The 25,331-nt window shown below is 36.5% G+C and overlaps 1 protein-coding gene across 2 annotated transcripts in view; it reads left to right on the top strand.

Annotated features, from left to right (window-relative positions):
• The first annotated feature begins 18,904 nt into the window (after nucleotides 1-18,904).
• Nucleotides 18,905-25,331, top strand: part of FGF14 (fibroblast growth factor 14) — a 560,160-nt gene continuing 553,733 nt past the window's right edge. Inside the window, exon 1 of one of the 2 annotated variants that reach the window (XM_039848974.1) lies at nucleotides 18,905-19,500. In XM_039848974.1, the coding sequence (XP_039704908.1) occupies nucleotides 19,293-19,500 (208 nt within the window). In that variant the 5' untranslated portion in view covers nucleotides 18,905-19,292. The remainder of the gene's footprint in view (nucleotides 19,501-25,331) is intronic. The other variant, XM_039848973.1, reaches the window with a different exon arrangement.

Raw genomic sequence — 25,331 nt, 5'->3', positions numbered from 1 at the left:
AACCAGAGAGCAAAGGGATCTTCTTGAGGTATTCCATATTGGAGTCTCCAAGGCACACAGACACCAGCTAGTGCAGTCATTCACTTCTCTCCTTCATTGCTGTCATCTACAGACCTCCCGGCCTCTCATCCTCACTCGTTGATAGCTTCCATGGTACAGCCTTTCCCTTTATCTCAACTCATGCCATCTTTCCCAGTAATGTTGACATCCTTGATACATGTCCCAACCAACATGCTGGACTCTCGGTTCCTTGACCAATATTTCTCCAATCATCCTTTCCACCCCTTCCTTTCAGCTTTCCACTCCCCCAGTCCAACCTGGAACTTGTCATTTGTAGAAACTGCGCCACCTTCGAAATATTCCGTTTATCCTAATTCTGCAACCACCTCCTTTCCTAACAGCTCATGTCTCAAATAATCTTACTGCAAAAATTCTTATCGATCAATTCTCTCCAATTAATCTACCCCAACATTTTCTTATGATCTTACACTCCCGTCTGGTTTTCACTTCCTTCCTCGCGCAACTCAGAGCCCGTGGCTTATCACTATTATTGCTCCCAGCAATCTCCTTAACCTTCTTTTCTCTCCTGTCATTTTTTTTTTTTTTTTTTGCCTGGTAAAACCCCAGTCTGTGATGATTCAGCCATCCAACCATGAGTTCTGTGCTTATAAACAGAAAGATGAATGTTGCAGCAGGAAAGAAATGCAGCCAGGCAGATTGGTTTCGTTTTAAATAAATCATATAAAACTCCAAGGGGGCACTCGAACTTGACCGATAACTCAACTGGATTTGTCTTGTACATTGCTTTCTCACTGTATGAATCACTCTGTCCACAAACTTCTTATTCCCCCTTCCTAAACTTTCATCCCTACTCTTAACTTTCACTCTCGTTTCACTCGAACATTGAAATCATCAGCTGGGAAATTCTTCATTTTCTCACTTCCAAGTCCAGAAGCTATCTGCATTTGAACTCAAGTCCTTCTTTCCTCCAAAGAGAGGAAGTTCATTTTATAAAAGTTCAATGCCTCCTATCCTTTATTTGGGCTCTTCATTCTATTTCTTTTAGCCTCTGAACACTCTGATAGTTCTCCACCCTGCAGCTTTACTTGTTTCTTTTTCAGTTGGACCATTCCCACACCGATATTAGTGATTTTTGGTACCTCCCATCTGAGAATACTAGAGTTGCTCTCTGACTTTGTTCTTCCTTCCACTATCACTTTATTTCTCTCCTTTACTTCTTTTGTCTTGGCTTGTTACTTACACTCCACTCCATGGTTTCCTTCGCCCTTATTGACAGTTTTTTTCCTCAAGCTCCTTTACTGGAATCCCCTGCAAGGAAGTGAGTGTTATAAAAGCCAGGAAAGTAGTTCCTTTTGGAGGGAGGGAGCTGTGCTTGGTATTGAACATGTCAGGGGCTTCTGAAAAGGTCAGAGGGAGTGCTGGTATAATTCTTTTTCTTGATTTGTGAAGTGAGTATAAGAGTGTGTACTTCATAATAATTCATAAAGCTATGTCAGGCAAGAAAGTAACATTAAAAACTAATTCATACAATGTTATTCATAATTTTCTATTTTTATCCTTTTAACACCTGTAAGATCTGAGTTGATAGCCCCTTCTTCATCCTAACAGTGTGTGTGTGTGTGCATATGTGTGAGTGTGAGCTTTCTCTATTTTTTTAGGGGGAGACAAAGTTGATCAGTTTTGTCAGTTTTTAAAAGCTTGTTGATCTTTAGTTTATTTTTATATTCAATTTTATTGATTTTTTTTCTTTCCAAATTATTTGGGCTATTTGATATTCTTTACTATGTTTTTTTTGTGATTGACTCAGCTCATTAAAATTTTAGCCTTCCTCCTATTCCAAAATAAACATTTTACATTGAAAATTTCCCTCTGGGGACTCCTTTAGTTGTATCTCATATATTTTAATGTATAGTTTTTTTCTATTATTATTTGTTAAATATTTTCAGTTTCCATTGTGATTTCTTTTTTCATCATGGGTCACTTAATTGTATATTTCTTAATTCTAAGGTATGGTGATTATACTTATATTTTGTAATTTATTACTAGATTAAGTACAGTGTGATTAAAGAACATAGTCTATTATTTCATATCTTTAAAATTTGTTAAGACCTTCTTTGTGCCCAGCATATGGTCAAATTTTATAAATGTTTCATGCTTTCTTGAAAAGAACATGTATTTTTGATTATATATTTATATATCTGTATCTACTAGTTAATGTTAATATGCTGTTTAAATCTTCTGTATGCTTATTGATATTTTTCTCTGCTTATTTTTCTGAGAGTATTGATATCTCCCATTATGATTTTGTGTTTCTCTACTTTTCCTTGTATATTTGATATTTAAAAAAAAATTTGGAGCCATATTAGTATGTGCACACCAATGTAAAATTTGTTTTGTTTTTCTGATAAACTGCACCTTTTATCATTATGAAATAAACTTTTTTTATTTAGTGTCTACATGGTACATCTCTCTTTTTATTATCACTTTTTATTTCTGATTTCTAATGTTGCAAGTATGTCTCTCTTAAACAACATATAATTGTTATTGTTTTTATCCAATCTGAAAGTATTTGTCTTTATCTAAACTTTTCATCATTTACTTAACGTAATTAGCAAATATATTTGGGTTAAAATTCTCCATCTTACGTGTATTCTAATAGTTTGACCCATTTTGTTTCTTTTGTTTTCTTCTTTTTTACCTTCTTTTGGATTGGTAATTTTTATGATCACATTTTCCCTTTGGTTTGGAAGTTATATATTATTTTTATTATTTGTTACTCTGGAAATTACAACATGGATTCTTAACTTATCAAAGTCTAATGTTAACTGAGATTTTTCCTGGCCTCCCAGGAAATGTAAGGATCTAAGACAACGATTTTTTTCCCCATTTATCCCTTACCTGCTCAAATAATGTTGTCATTATGTATTTTATTTTTGTTTTTTATTGAAAACAAACTCCAGAAGGTATTATTATTACTCTTTTAGAGTCAGTATTTATTTAGATTAACTTTTTTTACTTGTGACTTCATGTGCTCTTCATCTCTTCCAGTATCTCTCACCTTCATTTCTTTTCTTCCCAGAGAATATTATATACTGCTTCTTTTAATATAAGTTTGTGAATGGAGAATTCACAAGACCTTCTATGATTCTTAGCCATATCTTTGTCTCTCTATGTAGTACGATGCATATATATATATATATATATATATATATACACATGTATATATATTTTTTTCCAGTTTACATAGCCCGTCTTAAACTTGGCTTGATGTGCTTTTAAATCTGTCCTTCTAGTCCTTAATTTCAGTTGCATGTTTTAATTCTAGAATCTTGCATATTTACTTCTATTTTTATTTCCTGCGTCACTTTTTTATTTTTCAGTTCACTGATGAATTTTTCAAGCTTGGCTTTTATCTCCTATAGCAATAATAAGTATATTCCTTTTACTTGATATATTTTAATGATAGGTTGTAATATTTTCTACCAATATCTGGCTCTGCTTCATGATAGGATTATACCTACCTATCATGTTGAACTCAAGTGTGTATGAATATGAGACAGAAGTGAGGTGTGCCACTTTTAGGCAGAAGGTTTCAGAGCCACTACATGCCATTTTTTCCTTTTGCTATTGGTAATGTTTCAGAGGGTAACTCTTCTATCAGCCTGCAACCTATGTTGAGGACAATAATAATGGGAATGAGTGCCACTATCCTACTTGTGATGGCCATATAATATGAGACAGAAATAAACATTTGTTGTTCTAAGCTGTGAAATTCTAAGGTGGTTTATTACTGTAGTATAATCAGATGAAACAGAAATTGAAATCAGAATTGGAGTTCTAGTGTAACAAATATGTGACTTTGGTTTAGCGCTAGGCATTAGTTTGCAAGAAAATTGATAATGGAGGTTAGAAGAATTGTAATCCATGTTACGTGGTGGCAAATTAGTAAAACTGTTAAACCTATTTTAACTTAGGAGGCAAATTATATGCCTAATAAATTTGTACCTCTATAAGAAAACAAACTTTTAGTAGCATGTGTTGGCTGCTGTTGGCTGCATTTGAACATTTATTACAAGAAAGAGATATAAGCAATATTGGCTGATGTGCAAGCAAGAATGGAAAAGAATAGAGATAGTCTGAAATTCAGGGCTTCGTAGGTTGAAAAGAAAAATGCTTAAATTCAAACATTAAAAGATAAAATTGAAGAATTCTTTGAATGTCAAAGGCTAGTTAAAACTCAGTCTTAAGATAAGAATCAAATACAAAACCTTTATTAGATCCAGTATAGTCACACCAATTGTTAAAATTTCTAAACAGACCAAGATTCTCCCAGTACATACTTTTAGTTGGATAAAACAGCTCAAGAAAAAAGATATTAAGTGTATGGCTCTCCTACTAATGCCTTACAAACACATGATAGTTGCATTTTTACTGGCTGTGGGGCATAGGACAAAACAAAAAGAAAACCAATTGGAAAAAATACATAATAAAGTGATTATGTTTTTCAGAGAATTGTACTGCATGAACAGCCAACAATTTGGACTTAAAGGGATTGTGACTGATACTTAAGTTACCTAATATACGCTGAATGTGTCCCTCCAGAATTCATATGTTGAAACTTAATCCCCAGTATGATATTTGGAGGAGAAGGCCTTTGGAAGGTGATTAGGTCATGAGGACAGAATGGGATTAGTGCTCTCAAAAGATGGCCATTTATGAACCAAGAAGTGGGTTCTTATCAGAGACCAAATCTACTGGTGCCTTGACCTTGTACTTCTAGCCTCTAGAAATGTGAGAAATTAATTTCTGTTGTTCATAGGCCACACAGTCTATGGCATTGTGTTATAGCAGCCTGAACAGACTAAGACACCATCCATGTTTCCACTAGAAGGAAGCTAGATGAGAAGCTCAGCCCTCAAGAGAGGCATATTCTTCAATGCTCTTTCAAGTTGTGGTCAAGGATGATGGGGAAAAGGAAGACCTCTGGAGAGCAGAACCAAGGAGCATGGAGAACAATGGACTGGAGAGGTACTCCCAGAAACAGAGCACATCCCACCCCCAGAATACAAAGTCCCTCATGGCATCTGCTCAGCAGGATTTTGAAATTGCTATTTACTAATGACTTCTGTATGTTTTATACTTTTGCTCTTTCCTTAGGAGAGCGTACTGGTATTATCCTTTCCCACTGCCTTTTGGGAGTGTAAGGGGTAGATACTCTTATCTACCCCTTACACTCCCGGGATCTTTCTTTAGTTCCTCAGTCTCCAGATTAAGAGCAACATCTAGATTTGACATAAAAGCTATTGTGTATCACTAAGAAATCCTGGCTTTGACTAGTGATTGGATGGAAATTTTGGATATCTCTCTTGGGGAAGGGTCAAGTGTACTCTGCATTCAGAAAGGAGAGGAAAACAAATATTTTATCTTTAGCAGGGCAGGACCTGAGAAACTGTATTATTAATTAACAATTTTTTGTTTTCCATCCTGTAGGAGGATAATACTTCCCACCTCTATCAAATCCAGGTGTGGTCATAAGAATTGCAATAAGCAACAATATATGAGCAGAAGTGATGTGTGTCACTTCCAAGAAATTTTTAAAGTTAGTGCATGCTTTTTTATGCTCTCTCTTGCACTGCCACTTTGCTGGAAATATTCCAGATAGCCACTACCCTGTCATACAAATTTCTGAGTTAAGACACAGGTGATGAAATTATTAGTAAAAATATTTTGAAAGATAGAGGAATGGTATCTTCCTCTGTAGAGAAATTTTTTTCCCTTTCTGGAACACTAACAACAAGGATTCTTTTTATCTAGTTCCAGAATTTGAGATTATCTGTCTATCCAGTTAATTGGAAGGAGGGCGTCTGTCATGAAGTCCTAAAAGTCACCTTTTTCCCTGGGATAGAGCCCTTCAGGATCCAACCTTGGCTAGTCCTAGACTCTCTGACTGCTACTCCCATAGCTCTGAAATATTGTCCCAAGTATAATTCCACCTTTTAATAGTTAGTTTCTAATTGATAAATTCCCCCAGGATAGAAACAGTGCCATAGACAAGGCTAAAGTCTCTTAATTCTTTTGCATCCAAGATCTTGGCATAGCAATTCCCTATTCCATTCCATTCCATGACATTATATTATATTATTTATTTTTAAGAGAAATATGTCTTAAGCTGGAGTATTAAAATAAATAAATAAATAATCTAGCTTTGCATTACCATTAGCTAAAGTAAGTTTTTATTCTCTATATTTCCAGGTTCCCATTGAGGCACTCACTGTGTGTTTCCAGATACTGACTACATTTGATTTCCTTAATGATTTGATATGCTTCATTATTTACTATAATAAAACTTTTATAATTTATCACGTTTTCCTTTTTTTGCCCTGCTGCCTGAGAATTCAAATTTGCAGCTTAAGCACATTGATCAGATTGAATCTTGGTGTATTTTCAACTTAATTTACTCTTCTATATTCTTGCAAATATCTTTTAATAGGCTGACTTTGTTACATGCAATGAGGAAAGAAGCAAGCACAAATAATACATAAAACACAAGGCACAAATAAAACATAGTCTTTTACCACGAGGGAGCAGAATTCTAAATCACACAAATTGAGCATGTAGAATATAGCTCTAAAAATTTCAGAGGTCACTGATCTTATTTCAAATCTTAATCAATGTAATATTTATCTGAAAAATTCCCTAACAGCACTCATTTCTTCTTAATTTTTTGAAAGTAAAGAAGGGAGTTTCTGAGAATACTTTTTAAATCTTCCTATTACCTAAAAAAATGACTCACTAAGTATAATTATTGTCAACATTTTAGTCTAGATTGCCTGACACTTCTATAATTCATTGTCCTCTTTTGTCCCCGAGTTAACTGTTCAGTGCCAGCCCTACTGACGTCAGTTCCTCCATTGGTTCCAATGACTTTCTAAGCAGTTAATTGCCTGTATTACATTCTTAATGTAATTCAAATTTGAAGCTTAAGCACATTGATCAAATTGAGCCTTGGTTGATTTGAGTGTTTGAAAGAGAGTTATTTCTCATTCCTGAATCAAAAGCTGACTGATATGATCTTTGTTTCCTGTGAGTTCAAAAATAATCTTTATTTTCATGTTAATTTAAAAACCATGATGAAAATCTTTTCTTTTGCCTGCCAAGATCAGCGCTGTCCCATTTTATCCATGTGGTATGAATGAGTGCTGCCATGTTATTACATATTCTATACCCATGACTACTTTAATTGGCCCAGAGCTGATCAACTAACCTAAAATGGATCAGTTAGAACATACCCCTAGAATTTCTAAACTTGAGTCCAGAGAAAAAGTCTCAAACCTTCTCGATAAGACCCAGGAGCTTCCAAAAGTAATTTTCCCCAAACTTTTGGAGCAAAATTCTCTGATAAAATAAAGTTGACACTTTGAGAGAAATAAAAATAATAGACAGAAAACCTGTTTTTCTTTCAGCCTTGAGGATAAGTGAAAATTTCGCTTTTTTCATACTTAATGGAGTCAATAGTTAGAGTTGAATTTCTGTCACTTACAACTAAAAAAATCTTGAAAAAAATATTTTTCTTACCAAATGAAACTGTTAATTGGCAATGGCTAGTCGGCAGTTGGCCATACAGATGCTAAAGCTTTAGAACAAGAAGTTTATAAAGTCAGAGAGATTATTAAAGGAGTGAGCAATAGAGAAGTTAGGGCTGATATCCCCCATATTAGTGAAAAAAAAAATAGTTGTACATCCCTTGCTGCTCTTTCCATTTAATCTTTGTTAATAAACACTTATGATTAAAGTTGGTGATGTTTAGACAGTTAATATATATGGCACATTAAATTCACATCTTAAGTTACCTGTTCTTCTCCAATCACATGGCAGTAAGGGCTATAATATAAAAACTAGAAACCAAAATTACATGGCTAAGGTCAAAAATCAAGACTGATATTTTCAAAGATGAGAAATAGAATAAAAACTCCCATGAGAGGTGGAGGCTGAGGCCACAGTAAGCCTCAGATCGAGCAGAAGCAGCTGGGAGTTTGGTTCTTGAGAGGTAATAGTATCTGGAGACCAGAGGCTGGGCTGGGACTCCCCATCTTATCAATGGACTCTGAAATACAATTGTTCTTGCTACCTCCCAGGACTTGAACAGTTATGTGCTCAGGGATGTGGGTAGATAAAGACAAGTCCTCATGGTCAAGTACTGCCTTGGAGATTTAGTATCTTGAGTATCACTGAATCTTGTGAGGATCAGTGATGCCATCAGTTCTGATCTAGACTGTGGTCTAGGAAGTGCTGAATGGAGGCAATTATTAGGCAGTGAGGGAGAACAGGGAGGAGAGAAAACCAAAAATCTAAACAAAAATCTTCTTGCCGTGCTCTAAAAGCCAAAATTCCAACATATTGTTGAATTGCATGCTAAGAAAGAACACTAACTGAATCAACAATCAAATGTGAATTCAGTCCATGTTATTTTTACTTCATAGAGCAATATGACAGAGACTTTAATATGAATATGTTTAAGATGCTTAAATAGAGAAATAAAAACACAACTTACATCAAGTGTGAGCAAGAAATCATGAACCAAAGACATAAAGAAAGAAGGGAACAATATTTACAATATTTTTGTATTAGAATATCCAGGAAAAGAGAATGAGAGAATGGCAAAGAATAAATATCTGAAGAGATAATAACTGAGAATTTTGGAACTGAAGAAGAGTATACACTGAATAGAATGTAGGCTCAATAAATATAAATCCACTCACAGGCACACCGTGGAGAAACTGTCAATCATCAAAGGGAAAGAGAAAAATCTTAAGAGTTACCAGAGATTAAAAATTAACTGTGAACGAGGCCCTATGGAAGTCTCAACACACCATTTTTTCAGAGCACGACACTTTTAAATGAAAACAGGAATAAAAAAATAATATAGATATCAAAGACAAAAAGATAATAAAAAAGACAGAAATCATAATAGAGGGATAATTAAAAGACAGAGCTTATAAATTATTGTGAAGAATAGCTTAAAATGAAAATACATCTTGTGATGTTTTTCTACAAATTAGCCTAATTTTAGACATACAAATATAAAATTGATGAGTGCATAGGTTTAATGAGGCTTTTTGTTCATGACTTGCTGGTTAACTTGTTCATTTTCTCTAATTCCAGTGTGGATGGAAGTTGTGGGAAGGAGATAAGAGAAATGAAGTGTTGGCCCTGGAAATACTATTTAAAAGCCAAACCGCATAGGATTTTACTCAGCCCGTTTTGTGGAAGTGGTCCAAACCTGTACCACATCCTTATGTCCCTAAATACTGTTTTTAAAGAAACACCCACAAAGGCCCTTTCTGCAGGCAGCACCATGTCTCTTAATTCTTTTTTAAACATGACAAAAATGAATGGTCAATTTAAGAAAAATTAAGTTCAAATAGCTGTGTTCATGTGTGTGTTCATGCAAGCTACATATTACAGAGAGAGAGAAGAAGAGAGAGAAATTAGAGAAGTTACAAGAAGAGAATTAATGGAGATGGTCTGAATTTTTAAACTTTCATTGGTTGATCTCATGAAGAAAAAGCTGAAATATTCTAGAGACTCAGAAACAGATTTTCTAACACTCCTAGAGGCTGGCCAAATTTCCAGTGAATTGGCTGGCTAAATGATGGAGATAAAATCGACAGGCATGCATAATGTAGACTTGTAAACATTTTTTAAATAGATGGAACTATTAATCCTCAAATGCATTAGATACAGACCAGTGGTCCACTTTGCTTGAGCTGAATGCCATTCAATGTTGGCTTTTGTATCGTTTGATATAAATATTCGTCATGTGCAGAAATCAACATATAATAGGTTGGAGAGAGGTGTTTGAGAATAGACTCTGGTATGAAGAACATTAATTTGTTCAATGATTAGCACTCAGTTTTAAGGAATGGCAAATAATTTATTTAGAATATCATCAAGCACATTATCCTCTGGGCTGACTAATTAGAAAAAGGTGGAAAATGAGCAACAATATAAATTTTAAAACTTTATACTGTGTTCAAAACTTACCATTCTTTCCGAATCTCAGTCTATTTTCTTGGATCAATCTTATGTGACTGAAAATATTCTTCTCTAGAGAAGGGTCTCCTTGGTTTCATGGATACTTCTTATATGTCTCCTTGGCCCAGTTGGTACATAAGCAGAAAGACCATGAATCCAGGGCTCTGTGAAAATCAGAGCGGAAGTCTCCTCTGGATGGACCAGTTAGAAAAAAGTCACCCCTCCTAGGCTGATCAGTCAGAATAAGCAGACATTTTGGGCTGGCCAATTAGAAAAAGGCATTGCCTCAAGAGAACCAATAAGAAAAAAGACTGCCCCAGGTGAACCAGTAAGAGGATGTCTAGCCTAATGCCTAGGACACTGACTTAACAAATGGAGCACAGCTTGCATTTTAGTCCTGATTCATCTCCCCTTGGTTAGCTGTCTTTGTAGTTTCAGTGTTCAAGAATTAAACAATCATATTTTGCTGCAAGTAGTGGTCTTTTGTCTCCTATTGTAGGAAATAAAACTGAAACATGATTGATGGAGTAGTTTTTCAATTTTATTTTTTCTCTCAATTTTGACTTGAAATTTTGGTGCTTGCTGCTGCTAATGTTCACACTTTAATGAAGTATGAATATTTTCAGAAAAATGTGTTTAATAACTTTAAGTTTACTATAACAATATTTCATGTGGCTCTCCACTGAGCACCATGACTTCTCACTTTCCACTACCTGAACATATTTGAAAATATTACTTTAAAATACTTCCTTAATGGAATAATATCAGACTCAATTTACTTCTGAAATTTTAAAACAAACACATCCAAAAACTTGGAAATGTCTATATAAAGCACATACTATTTAAAAAGTTAAAATAAAAATAAAAAAAAAAACAACCCTAGTGTGTATCAGAGTTTGAACAATGGCTATTAATTAAAAGAAAATGATTGATATTGAAGTTAAAATATAATTTTTATATATTTTTATTTTAACTATATCCAAATTATAAATTCTTTAAATATAACCTAGTATATTGGCCTGGACATGCTTGACTAATTAATTATGTATTGTTTATTGCCATGTTTATTTAATAAAAACAAAGTTAATTCTAAGTAGTAATTATCTTGAATCATTATACATATGTGTGTGTTCTATTGTTTATCTCATTGAGACAAATAATATAGTGAAAGTGCATTATTGTCCAGATGCCAATAATGCATTATACCAAATCAATGTCCAAAAACAATATTTTAAACATTTTTCACTTCTGCAGGAACAACAATCCAATTATGTGCACTTAAGTCTACACTATTGTAAATGTTCATGAGGATGTCATGAACAAAAAATGGTATTTTTGTCTCATAATATTATCTTCAGAATCTCAATTTATGTCAAAATTACAATTCAAGATATAAATAATTAAACATGTATACATCTTTACATCTAAGATAAGTATGATGCTGTATTAAGCAAGTTAAATAGCTTTAATTTTTAACTTACGGAAATTTGTGGTCCAACAGAATTGTGCATTTATTTTTTGAAATGTGAATTCTCTCTGAGTTGGCATTTTTCTTTATTTACCTTGTAAACTAAATATTAGAATATAAGATGCAGTTTTTTGAATTGCCATTTTATATTAATTTTGATAAATTGCTTTATGAATGACACATTTTAACTTAATGACAATGAATTTTGGTTTACAAATAATTCTATGCATTTTCTTGTGAGAATTGAATTTGATTTTATAGATCTCTTTTTGAGGAAATATAAGAAATAACTGAATGAAGTAATTTTCATTCAATTCAAAGTGAAAAGTACTGCAGATTCAACTTGATTTTCTCCAAAAAGTGGCCAGTTGGAAGTTCATGTTGGGTGGGATAATCAGCAAATACTTATAGGAAGAAATAATCCCTCTTTATACATTTAATAGTGTGTGACAAAACATTTTGATACTGGATTAAATGTCTCATTATCATACTACAAGTTTAAGTATCAAGTAAACCATCACGAATTCAAAGATAATTGTTTATCAATGAGGTACCAGGTATTTGTAAATGGCTTTGAACCTAGGCAGAGAAAATGCAGTGTATCCATCTGAGAAAAGTCAGGAAAACTGAAGTCATTTGATGTATTCTGGTTTCAAAGCTTTTTAATATGGCAACTGGCAACTGGGAAGTTAGAATAGTTGGTTAAGCTAGGAATGAAAGTCAGGTCAACTGTTATCTATGATCTCAGCCTGAAGCACTGAAAGTGGTCACTCTTAAGAGTTGATTGGGATGCTGCCACGATTCTTAGGAAAGCTATGTTCTCAAGGATGCACCAGGAATCCACTGTGAATTTCACATTGCCTTCAGAGAATGGACCTTTTAGTCTCTTCTGCCTTGCAAATCTCATTTCAGGGCCTTTCATTGCAGAGAGCCAACCTGGAACCACACAGAAAAGGTATTCTGGGAAATGTATTACCGGCTTCTTGAAGCAAACTTAAAATAGGTTGGTGGTGCTGAGTTGACTATAGACAATTCATTATACAGAGGAATGTACCTCTTCTATTTAGGCACATATTCAATAATATTATTCATATTCTCCAGTTATCCAAATTTTAGAAAGTGAACTATTGTCCAGGATAAACAATATTCTAAATTTTGGAATATACAAATGTCTCCCAAAATTGAGAAGGTTCAGTGGACAAATTTCTCCACTGTAAATTAAAATGATGAATTTAAAAAGATATATCCAAAGTTGTCTTACTCAATAGTTACAGAGATGAAGGAACAGAATTGTATTTACAGAAAATATGGTTTCCTTATAGAACACTTCAAATCATAGACATCAATTTTTTTTTTAAACTGGGGACATAATTCCCTAGAATAAGGCATAATAAAATTTTGGGTTAGTGAGGAGAAAGTGGAGTGTACCTTGAAGTAGTCTGTAAAAAATTATCATTGCTTTAATTTGGTTTTAGTCAAGACATCTAATTTATATTAAAATTTAAATCACATTAAAGAAGGTTTAATAAGTTTATTAATAGGAGGCATGGGTTATAAAGCCTAGAGACATTAATATAATGGATTATGCTGCATAAGTCCTCAAATTGTTTATGGCCAATCCTTCTTGTGTAAGATTAACTCCCTTCTACCTCAGAGGATGCAAAGAAGGGTCCTCTGGACTCTTAGTGGAGCTGTACAGAGAATTGGGGCTTTACAGTCAGGCATATCAATATGGGCTAAGATAAAGTTTGTTTACGTGAGAAATGAAGCCTTGTGGCATTTCGTCAAGAGAAGTTCATATTTCTGAGGACTCAAGGGAATTTACCTATTTTTTTCCTGTATCTCTTGGCGGATTCCTCACTGTTTTATTACTGTACTCTCTGAACATGAAAAGAACAAAGAGGAGGGGTTTTTTTTCTTATGTTATTTTCTAGTATATGGGGGTTTTAAAACATGATAATTCATTCTGCCTTCCCACCATTAACTTCTGAGTTCAGATTCAATTAAGAAACATAATCACGAGAGTTAGAAAGATGAAAACAATAAACATTAGTTTTATTACTGATAAGGTTGTTTCGGAGAATGAAATTTGATTTGTGGACAAGAATTGGTTTCCCTAAATACTTCCCCACATCTGGAAATTGCAATAACTGCTCAAGGAAGAGTTTGGATCTGGAGAGAAGGTACGTATATCCAGAAACCCCGCCTTTCCTCTGTGACTCTGTCCTGCTTTGAGTTTCCACATAGGACAAAGATTCTAGTACAAGCAGTTTACTTGGGAGTGAATATTAACGATGAGTTGGGGATGAGAAAAGGAGAGGGCCAATAGTGTGCTGATGAGCCAACTATCACGATGGGAGACTGTCTTAATGCACAAAGAAAATTTGGGAAAGAATATAAAACACGTCTCATCATTATCCCTATAAAGGGATAAGGGAGCTGAAGTATTTAGTCATGGAGAAATTCTCCTAGGGAGTGCTAATTCCTGGCTTTTCGGCGAGTGCCTGGACAGAAGGGCCTTCCCATGGTTTGGACAAAAATTCCCGGGGTTTGGAGATGGAAATGCTGGAAGCTGGAAGTCAACCAGAGCACACTGATATGGTAGGATGAAAGAAATATATGTGAGGCACTGATGATGTCTGCTACAAGCTTCCATAACGAGTTCAGAGAGAGATTTGTTTCCAGACCTGCTTCTAGAAGACAGGCTCTTGGCTCCCAGGCAGACCAATGCATCCTGCAGAGAGGAACTGAAACAGAGGAGTCTGAAAACTTTTGCAGGCAGGCAGATTTAAAGAGAGAGAAAGAGAGAAGGGGTGGATACTTAAGTCATTTCTTCTTTATTGAGAAATTGGGACGGGGCAGAGAGAAGGACTGGCATTACCTTTCTAGACTATTCCCTCCAGGACTTAGGAACAGAGGTTTTCTATGCCATGAGTCAGTGTAGGAACATGGGGAGAGGATGAAAATGGTACTAATGAGTAGTAGAATTATTCCTTAAAAAGTGATAATAATGGTTAATACCAATAATAGAGAAGGAATAAGTGTGCAAACAACAAAGGTACCATCTTTTTGAAAAAGATTTAGAAGATAAATATAGACAGTGAGGCCTTATTTACACATTGGTCTTCTTCATCTCTTTCTGATCAACTCTTTCTTCCCCTTTAGTGGTCAAGGCTTCATTGTTATAATTATAAGCTCTAAACTGTTATAGGTTACATCTGATGGGCAGAAAGCAGGGCAGAGGAGACAAAGGGAAGTAACATCTGACAATGGGATGTTTGCACTGGCAGAGAAAATAAGCAAGAGTGGTTTCTAAGAGGCAGCTAAGAGATTAGTGAATGAAAAAGAAAGTGTCAGACTGTAAATAAAGCCAGAAGTTATACATGATATACCTTGTTTTTAAATTTTTTTTTTAATATAAGTAAATAACCCAAATATAAGTGTGTTGTCATTAATACCAGACCAGATCATAAGATAGTTAGGATAAGCTGCTATAACAAATTCACAGAAAAATACAGTGGCTCACACAAAACAAAAATTTATTTCTGCCATCTCACAGTGTGGATGCTAGGCAGTCCAGGATAAGTTGGTGGCTCTGTTCAAGGTCCCAGGATTCTTTTATCTTAGTACTTTATTCCTGAGATGTGTTCCTCCTATACTTGGTATCAAAGCTGCTCATAGCATTGCTTTCCGCTCACAGAAAGGATAAAAGAGAGACGTGAAATACAAGCAACTTCCTTACTTAACCAACAACCATACTTAACTGCAACGAAGGCTGGGAATTATATTTTTTCTCTGAGTATTCATGTGCCCTTCCCAAACTGTGGTGGGGATGAGGTTTTATAAAAGGAAGAATGAAAAAGAAGAGTAATTATCAGGAACAATTAGAAAAAGCATGCTAAGGCAGTTACAAAGACTTTTGATAATCTCATAGAAGTTCACATGTTCTATAATAAAATAAAATGTATACTTTCTTGTGACTTGAAATTCTGGTCTTTACACTCAGTTTTAGGTCTGTTTACTATGATATGGCTGAAGGTAAGTTTAAATTTTAAATGAACTTTATTATGAGTACTGAATTTATTTAATTCAGTCTCATGAAAACACAGTCTTAAGATTTTTTTCTACCTATATATACTATAGATCTTACTGTTAATTCTTACAGTTACCATGAGGTTTTCCTTACCTTTATTCACATGCATTCTAAAGTTTACATTTAATTTATAATAGTTTTCATTTTTGTTTTCTATTGATTTCAACGTAGTATGGCAAAGAGTAAGTAAACATTTTGCATTTTGAAATCTTAAAAAAAAAAAATCTTAAATAACAGTCTGAACTCAGATCAGTGTAAATATCTTTGGATCATCCCTGAACTGGAAGCCCCCAGAAACCTGAGTTGACTCTTGGTCCACTTTAGTCTTTATTGTATAACTGGAAACCTGGTTTAATTTAACGGGCTAGCATGCAACATGGAGTCTTGCACAGTTATTTTCAAAGAGTAGATGCTCAATAAATATTGATTGAATAATTGAATTGGGTTGATCAGAGCTCATCAAAAATTGTGAGTTCTTTGGACCAAAGATAACCTGAATCAGTGTTAGGCCATCTTTTTTAGACAAAAAATATGTGATTTTTGTTGTTGTTGTTGTTTAATAATGTGAATAGTAGCCTGTGTAACATAAGTAAATATATAAAAGAATTATAGAAATTGTATCCATTGTAATAAAAGATTTTCCCTTCCTTTTAATAGCATAAAAGATGAGAAGCAACTACAATTGTGCCTAGAAAAATAGTTTCAGTAAATAGTAGTCACAGTTAATTACCTGTTATGTTGTTCTTTAGGTCACAGTACAAAGAAGTAATAGGTTTTCCACCAATATGTAGGAAAGCAATCCATAGCTTTCTGACAGTCGTTATTGTACTAGGGATCAAATTCACTGTCATGATGTAGAGAAGAGAATCCAATTTGGAAAATCAAGAAGAGTCTGTTTGAGAAATACTTTCTTTACCCAAACAGCATACAAAAAGATCCAATAATTACAGAACATCTCCCCAGATTTTGCTCTACTTGTGAAATACCTCAGGGAACTCAGCAAGCTTTTATGGAACCTTAGAGCTGTGAGAGTTTCAGAAGACCTTAATGGTGAATATTTTTAATCCAACTGTTTCTCTGGTATATATTCAGTGGTAATGTATTGGGATATTCTGAAACACCCCAACCCCGCCGACAGGACTCCAGAATGTGATAGAAGCAGCATATGGTAACTGTCTCTGATTGATTGATATAAAAATTATTTCCTAATTATTTGGCAATGCTATCCCAGTTTTACTCTTTCAAAAAATAGTTCTACTCATCAATTTTTTCAGCCTGCTTCTCCTAAGTCATTTGTTATTAAATTCATAAACTCATAGTAGTCCCTTTTTACTTCTCAAACTTTATTTAGACTCCAGTTAATCATACTAATTTCTTTAAGTTGTATGACATGATTCTTTTGGCACATTGAGGCCATAACTATTTAACTTCCTAGTTTCTTAATCTTAATAGAATTTACTTGTTTTACATCTCTTTTTTATTGTACCTAAAAATTGACTGATGTTTCCCAAAGGAGTATCAGATATTGGATGCAAATTTTGGAATTGAAAATCCCTCCTAAATGTTAGAAAACTCTAGCAGTGGGGAAGTTGTTTCTTAGATTTTCATTTTTTGATAACTGATAATCAAGGAGTTAATTTTCTTTAAAATCAGTTTCTTCTGTCAATCCTCAACAATGTAAATCTACATCTATTTGTTTATTATAGTTTGAAATCTCATCCAGTAGAGGCAGTTTTAACTTTTTTAACTAAAATGGAGATTTTAAATATATATTGTTAAATTAGAGTTAAAATTTTTATGTCAATTTTCCTATAGAAATGGAAATAAGCTGACATAACTTTAATTCATTTACCTAACAAGAGTGAGAGTAGTCAATATTACTTTTCCAAAATCTTCAGTTCACAAATACGATGAAATGCTGACATTTGTTAATTTTGAGTAGGGAGTACACTGAAGTTTATAATATTATTTTTTGTAATAGTTTGTACTATTTTTGCACATAGCAATTTTTCCTAAATAAGATAAAATAAATCGACAGCTCTGCCCCAAATCTTTTGATTTTCTGAGAAAATAGAAAATTGGGTTATATCTTGATGAAGTGAAACATTTGTCCTTATTGTTTGGTTAGATTGTGACAAGGCCAGTGACAAGGCTGTATATTAGTGTAGATGAGAAGTGAATTTAATGAGAGCTTCTAATGTTAGTTTAATTAACAGGTAGGGAAACAAGCAATGAATCAGGTGTGATTTAAGCAGAGTGCTTTCTGTACAAAAAAAATTATTCGAAAATAATGAGTTGTCTAGAAAATGCATAAATTTTCCATTGCACATATGACCCTCCCCATGGCTTGCCACCTAGATTTTAGTGGTTGCCCTTTTTAACAGGCTGTTTATTGCAAGTGCATATTTGTCATATGCCTAGTTTATATTTTTTGAACAACACTTTAAGTAGAACTCCAATAATAAGAACTAAAGGATCTTGAGTTTTCCTTAAGGTTTTAGATGCTGCTTTTGAGAATGTAAGGTGGAACTAATTTTGGCTGTGAAGAGTGTTTGGTATTAAACTACTGTTTCCCTCTACCCGTCCCCCCACCCCCCATGTATTTTTAAAAGTTTGCTGATTATAATTGTTAATTTTCCTTTTCAAAATTCACTTTTAACAGAAGACTCTGTTAGATGCTCCAAGAACACACAGCAAGCCAACTCATGCTGGCAGAGGAGGGAGAGGGTCCAATGCTGGGGCCAGGTGCTGGCGGTGGGGACTTCAAGAGGGGAACTAGCAGAGAGACTGCAGTGACACTGCCCTCCCCGGGCGGGTTGAAGCATCTCACTGGTGACGGGTCTGAAAGCACGTGGCTACGTCATGGAAAGCCAGTCTTTTCAATGCAAACTTCAACTCCTCCTCCTCTTCCCTCTAATGCCTGTAACTCACATCCGAGGCTGGGCGAGGAATCCAGAGAGGAGGTTTTCCTCATGCTCACCGTCGTTGGAAACTGGGAGAGTGAGAGGAAGGAGGAAGGGGATCTGTGGCGCTCTCTACCTACTACCGGCCTGACAAGGGAAGGGGGCACCTAGATTTGCATCTTTTCTTCGTGGCGATTGAGAACTGCAAGTTCAATCCAATCCCACTGGTCACTGGCGATTGATTATAAAAAAATCGACACTGGGAGAAGGGAGGCTGTGTCTTCGGCTGTCAGACTCGATATCGGAGGTGGTATTGGTGTGTGAGTGTGTGTGCTGGTGGTTTTTTTTTCCTTCTTTTTTTTCCTTTCTTTTTTTTTTTCTTTCTTTCTTTCCTTTTTTTTTTTCCTTCTCTCCTAGGGGCTACACAATGGCAGTCTTCTCTCAGTGAGATGAATCCTGCTTTGCCTTCTGCAGACCCACCCATCCTCATAGCAATCAAGTAAAAGGCTATGGTTTTCTCTTTGGGGATCTTTTGTGCATTACTGTTCTCCCTGATTAGTTCTGGTCTCAGTTGGGATTTCTTTGCTTTTTTGTTTGGCTTCATGCTGAAAAAGGATTTTTCCCCCAACCCTTTGGTAACAATCCAGTGGTGATCAAGAGGGATAAATCATTCACCCTGGCCGAAAAAAAACAATCACTGAGAAGTCTCAAAGAAATATACCACGTGAGGGGAAAAAACTGGGAGAAGATCCGGAATATTATCGTGTTTCCTATGGTAAAACCGGTGCCCCTCTTCAGGAGAACTGATTTCAAATTATTATTATGCAACCACAAGGATCTCTTCTTTCTCAGGGTGTCTAAGCTGCTGGATTGCTTTTCGCCCAAATCAATGTGGTTTCTTTGGAACATTTTCAGCAAAGGAACGCATATGCTGCAGTGTCTTTGTGGCAAGAGTCTTAAGAAAAACAAGAACCCAACTGGTAAGCAAAACATGCATCATGTTATGTTTTTCCTCATAATAACCTGTCTGTTGCTCATTGAGCTAGATCTGCAGTTCTGCTATGCAGGAAGGCAGGGGAAACAGAAAAGGAACCAGGACAGTGTTGCATATAGAGGTGTTGCATGGATAAACAAGTAACAGCTGGATCGGCGTCTGTGATCCCGAAAACCATTATCATCTCTTGGCTGTGACACAATCCATCACTAGGAGGGAGGAGGAAACTTTTTTAAAAAATGTATTTGGTTGCCGATGTTTGGTGGAATATCGAAGGGCTATGGCTTAAGGTTTTCCCCGAGGCAGATGAAGCTCCGGTAGTTGCCAGGAAAAAGAACCACGAGCTCTCACTTCTGCTGTAGGTTCGAGGACGTAGCTCGGTGCCGAGAACCTGCTCTAGACTTTCTGATTAGCTTGCACAATATTCGCCACCCCATCACCAATACCCAAGTAAAAGAGGCCCGGTCCCTCGCGGCCCCGTTCCTCCGTCAGCCCCCGCCTCCCTCCGCGTCTGCTCCGGGTGTCGGAGTATTAACTCGTTCCACCGTCTGCCTCCGACACCTCCTGCCACTGGGAATACTTGAGCAGGGCTGAAGCCTTGGGGGAACTCCAGACCGATAAAAGCCTAGCCCCTCTAATATACACGATTACCCCCAACCCCTTAAAAAGCAGTATCAAAGCCCTGCGTCTGGGTCTCAAGGGGTGGGATGAACCTGGTTGTGGATCCCTGCTTCAGCATCCCAGTGATCATGCGCCCCATTCCAAAGGGCTCCAACCAGGAAACTTGCAGTACATTACATAAGAAATGCAAATACAGGTGACTCGGAGAGTTGGGTCCCCGGGGTTCACTTTCCTATATCTCAGTCTGAGGCTTTTGGGGCGGCCACGAAGCTGTGGGCCAGCAATCCAGGGAGGCCAGGCCGGAGGGCTGCGTGGTGGCGGCGGCGCGCCGGAGAGAAGGCTGGGCACAGCCTGTCCCGGAGCCGTGCGCACTGGCACCGGGGGTGTGTGGCGTCACCCAGCTCGATTCAGGCTGGAGAGGAACCTGGGGCCGGGTGTTTGTGTCTGGGGCATTGGGGGGGCGGGGGCGGGGGCCGGGCAGTCCTGCAATGGATGCTCCTGACGCTGGCACTGCGGTGTAGTAGATCATGGCTCCCCACGGCGGCCCTGACACGCGGAGCCCCAGCCGTTGGGCAGCAAGTGGCTGCTACCTCTCTGCCTCGAACCTTGCAAATGCAGGGTAGCTGGGGAGGCGTGCTCCGAGGGGGCTGTGCCTGTGGGTGCTCTGTGCTAGTGAAGGAGGAAGAGGTGTGGGTGGGCGGGGATGGAGGCGGTGGGTGTGGAGACTGAGCACCCTGTGCAGCTCCCACGGCTGCCGCAGAAGGGAAGCTGCGAGTTGTTAGACTGTCCAAAAGGGCAGATGCTCTCGTGCTGGGCAGTTGCCCCCAGCTAGGAAGTTTGGGTGGCTGTTGAGGCTCTGGGAGTAGCCTCTGGCTACCCGCGGGCGCAGTGCTGCAGTGGGAGCTGTGCCTCTGTCCTGGAATTCTCATCCCTGTGCTCCAGCTCTACCTTCTGTCTCCCTCTGTTCCTCTCCTCCCCCGCCTCCTTCTCCTCCTCCTCCTCTTCCTCCTTCATCCCCGTCCTTTTACCCTTCTCTCTCAACTGTTCAGCGTTTAGTAACTCTGAAATGATACCACCATTCTTAGCATTACCCAAGGAGAAAACAGCGTTGTCACCTTACCATCCGCATTTCCAATTCAGCTATGAAGTGTACTCCAGCCAGGCATCAAGCTCAACACTTGCTGATGCCTTGATCATACCTAGATCTGCAACACTACTATCTCACAAGTTAATGTGAAGACACTTTTTGCAAGACTTCCCTAAGTGGGACAAGCCAAAGGCTGCAGTTGGGAGGGAAGGGGTTACTCCTTCACACAGTAAAAACAGTGCTTTTTGAGGCCTTGTGTCCTCTGAAAAGATTTAGCCCCCTTCTGAGAAAAGAATACTGTAAAATAAATTTTTAAAGGCTCTACCATTTGTCTAGGGACCTTGAAGTCAGTCCCTGCACAATTCTGGAGTGGAAAGTAATTCAGCACAGTACAGTAAGTTTCCTTACTGGCCTTTTTAATTTCTTTTTTTTGTCAACGATTTTACTGGAAACACTAATTTCTCCCAGTACACGATGCAAGATCTTTTTATTACACCTCCCCCGCCTCACCCACTTTCATCTCTCTGGAATAAAGTAGATTTTTTTTTTTCCCAAGGCATTTTGGAAGGTGTCAAACAAATAACCAATTGTTTTTAGAGCAATTTATTTTGCAGTTTATAAATTCTAAAGTATTTGGGTGTGAATTGTTGGGTTAACTCAAAGTGTGCCAACAACATCACCAGCTATTCTAATAGGATAGTTTAGTCTTAGATTGACAGGGGTTAGAGTTCCAACTTGGGAGTTGAAGCATTTTGTAAATTATTTTTAAAATGGGACATTAATGTGTCACATTATTTATCTCATCTTCTAAAAATTTTGCTTTTTGAGCTTGAATCAAACCCATGCCTACCCATTCCTTTTCAGTGTTGTAGGTGATGGAGTTCCATTCTCCTTCTGCTATTAACATGAAGTCTGAAAGCCTTTGCATGTTTTTGATTTAGTACAACCAAGAAGTTAACTGGGTAATTAAAATAAAACAAAGACTAAAATCCTCTAGACTGTTAAAAAGAAAAAGAACAGATTGACTACTACCTATTATGTTATCTTAAATCTTAAATGAAGACAAGTAACTGGTTTCAAATGAAGAAGCTTGGCAGAATACCACCAAATACTAGTACTGGGATCATGAATTTGGTGCAAAGATATCTTATTAGATTAATTTCTCTTCCCAATCTTTGCAAGTTATAAAATAATATACTGATTATTGCCAATTCTTTAAATTGTCAACAAGTATAGATAGTTTGGTCAAGGGTTCCTAGGAGGAATTTCAGAACACTGTTATCAAGTTGGTGTGAAAATAAGCAGATAAGACAACCATGAACTTAAGGGCAAAGTTGTTCATTTACTCAAAAGTTATTAATAAGTATTTAAATAAGAGGTGTTAATTAGTTTTTGTAGTTTTTACATAAAACATGAAGAATATATTTGTACAATATATGCTTTTTAAAATAAATTACAGTAGCTTAAAGATTCTGGCTATAAATTTACTATCTTCGTAAAAATGAACAATGTCTCACAATACACCTACCATCTGAAAACACACACATACACTTAAATGTCCTACTTTCCCCTACTTTCCTAGCAGAATAATAGTTATATGTTTAGAATCAATGTTACCTGCTTCAACTTATACTGTATCAGTCATGCAAGGTGACTGTATTTTAGGCAAATCTTTAAATAAGGAATACTAGGTCCAAGGAACTCATTTTGCCTAGAGGAGGGTTTCATAAATTTCTTTAAACCAGTAATGATAGTTTGAACTGGGCAATGCGTATCACAGGCCAGTCTGAGACATAATCTAAGTCTTTGAATTTTAAGTGACATCTGCTAAGGAAAGAAATGTGGTTGGAAAAAAAGAAGCCCACAATAAAGGTAAATACTAAGGTCATGCCACGGATTTCTCTTCAGACACATAATGTACAATAATCAAAGAAAGCCACAGAGCTTCAAATACATACACCCACTCAACCATACACACAAGACCCCCAAACTTCCATAGATTTGATAGCATTTTGGAAAACACAGATTTTAAGATAAATTCTAATTGAAGTTAATTTTATTGAATATTGGTGTTAGTGGCAAGGAGAGTAGGAAGCAGATGCCCTAGACCTACTTCTGCAGAGCATATTTAGAAAATCCCACACGCTTGAGGCCCTGAGTGTTTCCTTTTCTGAACTCAGTCTCCCTCTCTGTCATGTAATTTTGAGATGAAACAAGCAGGGTTTGGTAGAATTCATTGGCACTTTCTATTTCTAACTTGTTTTGGTGTCTTTCAGCTCTACTTTTGCCTTTCACTAAGCAGTTTTAGGTGCCAAAACACCTGGTATGTCACTGTTACTTATTTAAATACGCTTTATTCTTTTAAAGCTACTTCCTTTACATCTAAGGCTGTCATGATGTTTAGAAGTGAGAAAATAGGGAAGTGGGTAAAAGAAAGAGTAAGCATTTTTTATTCCTTCTCCTTCTCAGACTGTCCACATATCCTGGATTCCTATAGGGCTAGGTGAGTCACAAATGGGCCACAACCCTGAATTCCTAAACACTGAGCATGTATCAGATGGAGACATCAAATTCAGACTGCATGGCTACAATACCATATAGATATAAGGTTCTTCTTCTAACGTGCTTGTCTTTAGATTGAGATTCCATGTAGTATGAGTTGGCCTTGGATTTCATCTAGGAAGCTTTAATTACTGAAGTGGCAAAATGAGTTTTCCAGAGCAGTGCCACTCCATGAAACCAAAGAATGTTGTTTTAGATAGGGTTCCAAGTATTGACCCGTTAGGAAATTGGATTTTTCTTTTTGGAATTTATATCCAATTTAACAAGTTAACAAATCCAATGCATGATACTCTAAACTTGGTTTTAATGATGAAGATGACTTTGGCTGTACCCATTTTCAGCCTGTTCCCATCTTAGACAGCATCCATAACTGAGAACATTCGTTCAAATGACGCATTGCTTTCGAAAGGTGCTAAAGCTAATTCTATACTATATTTCACTTTTCCCACATGGAACCATTCCTTTAAAAGTATTCAAACCCAGTCTTCCATATTTTAGCAACACAAACATTGGGGACATTTATGAAGTGTTGTTATACATACAGTAACAAGAACAACAAAAGTTTTCACTCCTTTGCATATTTTGGCATTGTAACTCATTCAATAGACTCATAAGCTTTCTATAAATACTGTGTAGATGTCTCAAAATGGAAGCATTTATTCAAAATAGTTTTCGCGCCTTAAGGGGAAACAGTTGGTGTACTTGAAGCAATGCATCATGCCTATATTATTAATAAAACTTTTAAGCCCATGTTAGTACCATCTCCAGGAGGGACTGTGGGTGAGGGAAATACCTACTGACATCTACCCGCTCTGCACCATAGTCTGTGTGGTGTTCCTTAGGTTTTTAGTTTGTATATCATACCAGATTTAGCTGAACCTGAGCATTATAAGGCAGGGAATTTTCTGAGGGAGACTTCTCAGTTCCTTCATATGGCCTTAGAGATATACTAATGTTTTTGCTCTTCTATCCTTTAAAGGACCAAATACGTCATGATTTTTTCCTACATATTTCTCTAGTTGCTTACAAACTAATTTTCTGCTCGGTAGGAATTTAAAAGGTAGGATGATGAAGGCAAGGGAAGTTGAAAAGAGGAATTCTTAGAGCCTTCTTAATCATGAAGATGAAAAGGAGGCATAATGCAGACTCGTTTTGTAGGGAACACTTAAGTTTTTGTGGATCGAATCTGCTAACACCATCTAAGAAAGTCATCCAGCACTATAGCCTTTATCATTGTACACTGGCAAAAACTCCGGTATAACAACAGAGTTTTAAATACATTTTTATTAAATGAATTAATAGTGAAAAATGGGGTTCTCTGAGAAAGTTAACTTCTTCCCCTCGAGCACTCTCAGCCTTTAAATAGCAAATGTTAGGGTGCCATTAGGTTCCTTCTGTGAGAGCCCTTCATTTTCTTTTCTTGTCTTTAATTTTCTTCTCTTTAAAAAGGAAGACGTTCTACAAAAACAGTTGAGTGTTCTTTTCTTTTATGAACTCATTTCTCTGGAGATGGTAACTGGGACCCTTCCTTGTGCCATGTTTTTGTT

The sequence above is a fragment of the Pteropus medius genome, unplaced genomic scaffold (assembly GCF_902729225.1).
Source record: "Pteropus medius unplaced genomic scaffold, Ma_sr-lr_union100, whole genome shotgun sequence".
NCBI lineage: Eukaryota > Metazoa > Chordata > Mammalia > Chiroptera > Pteropodidae > Pteropus > Pteropus medius.
This window is presented reverse-complemented; position numbering and strand designations above follow the sequence as displayed.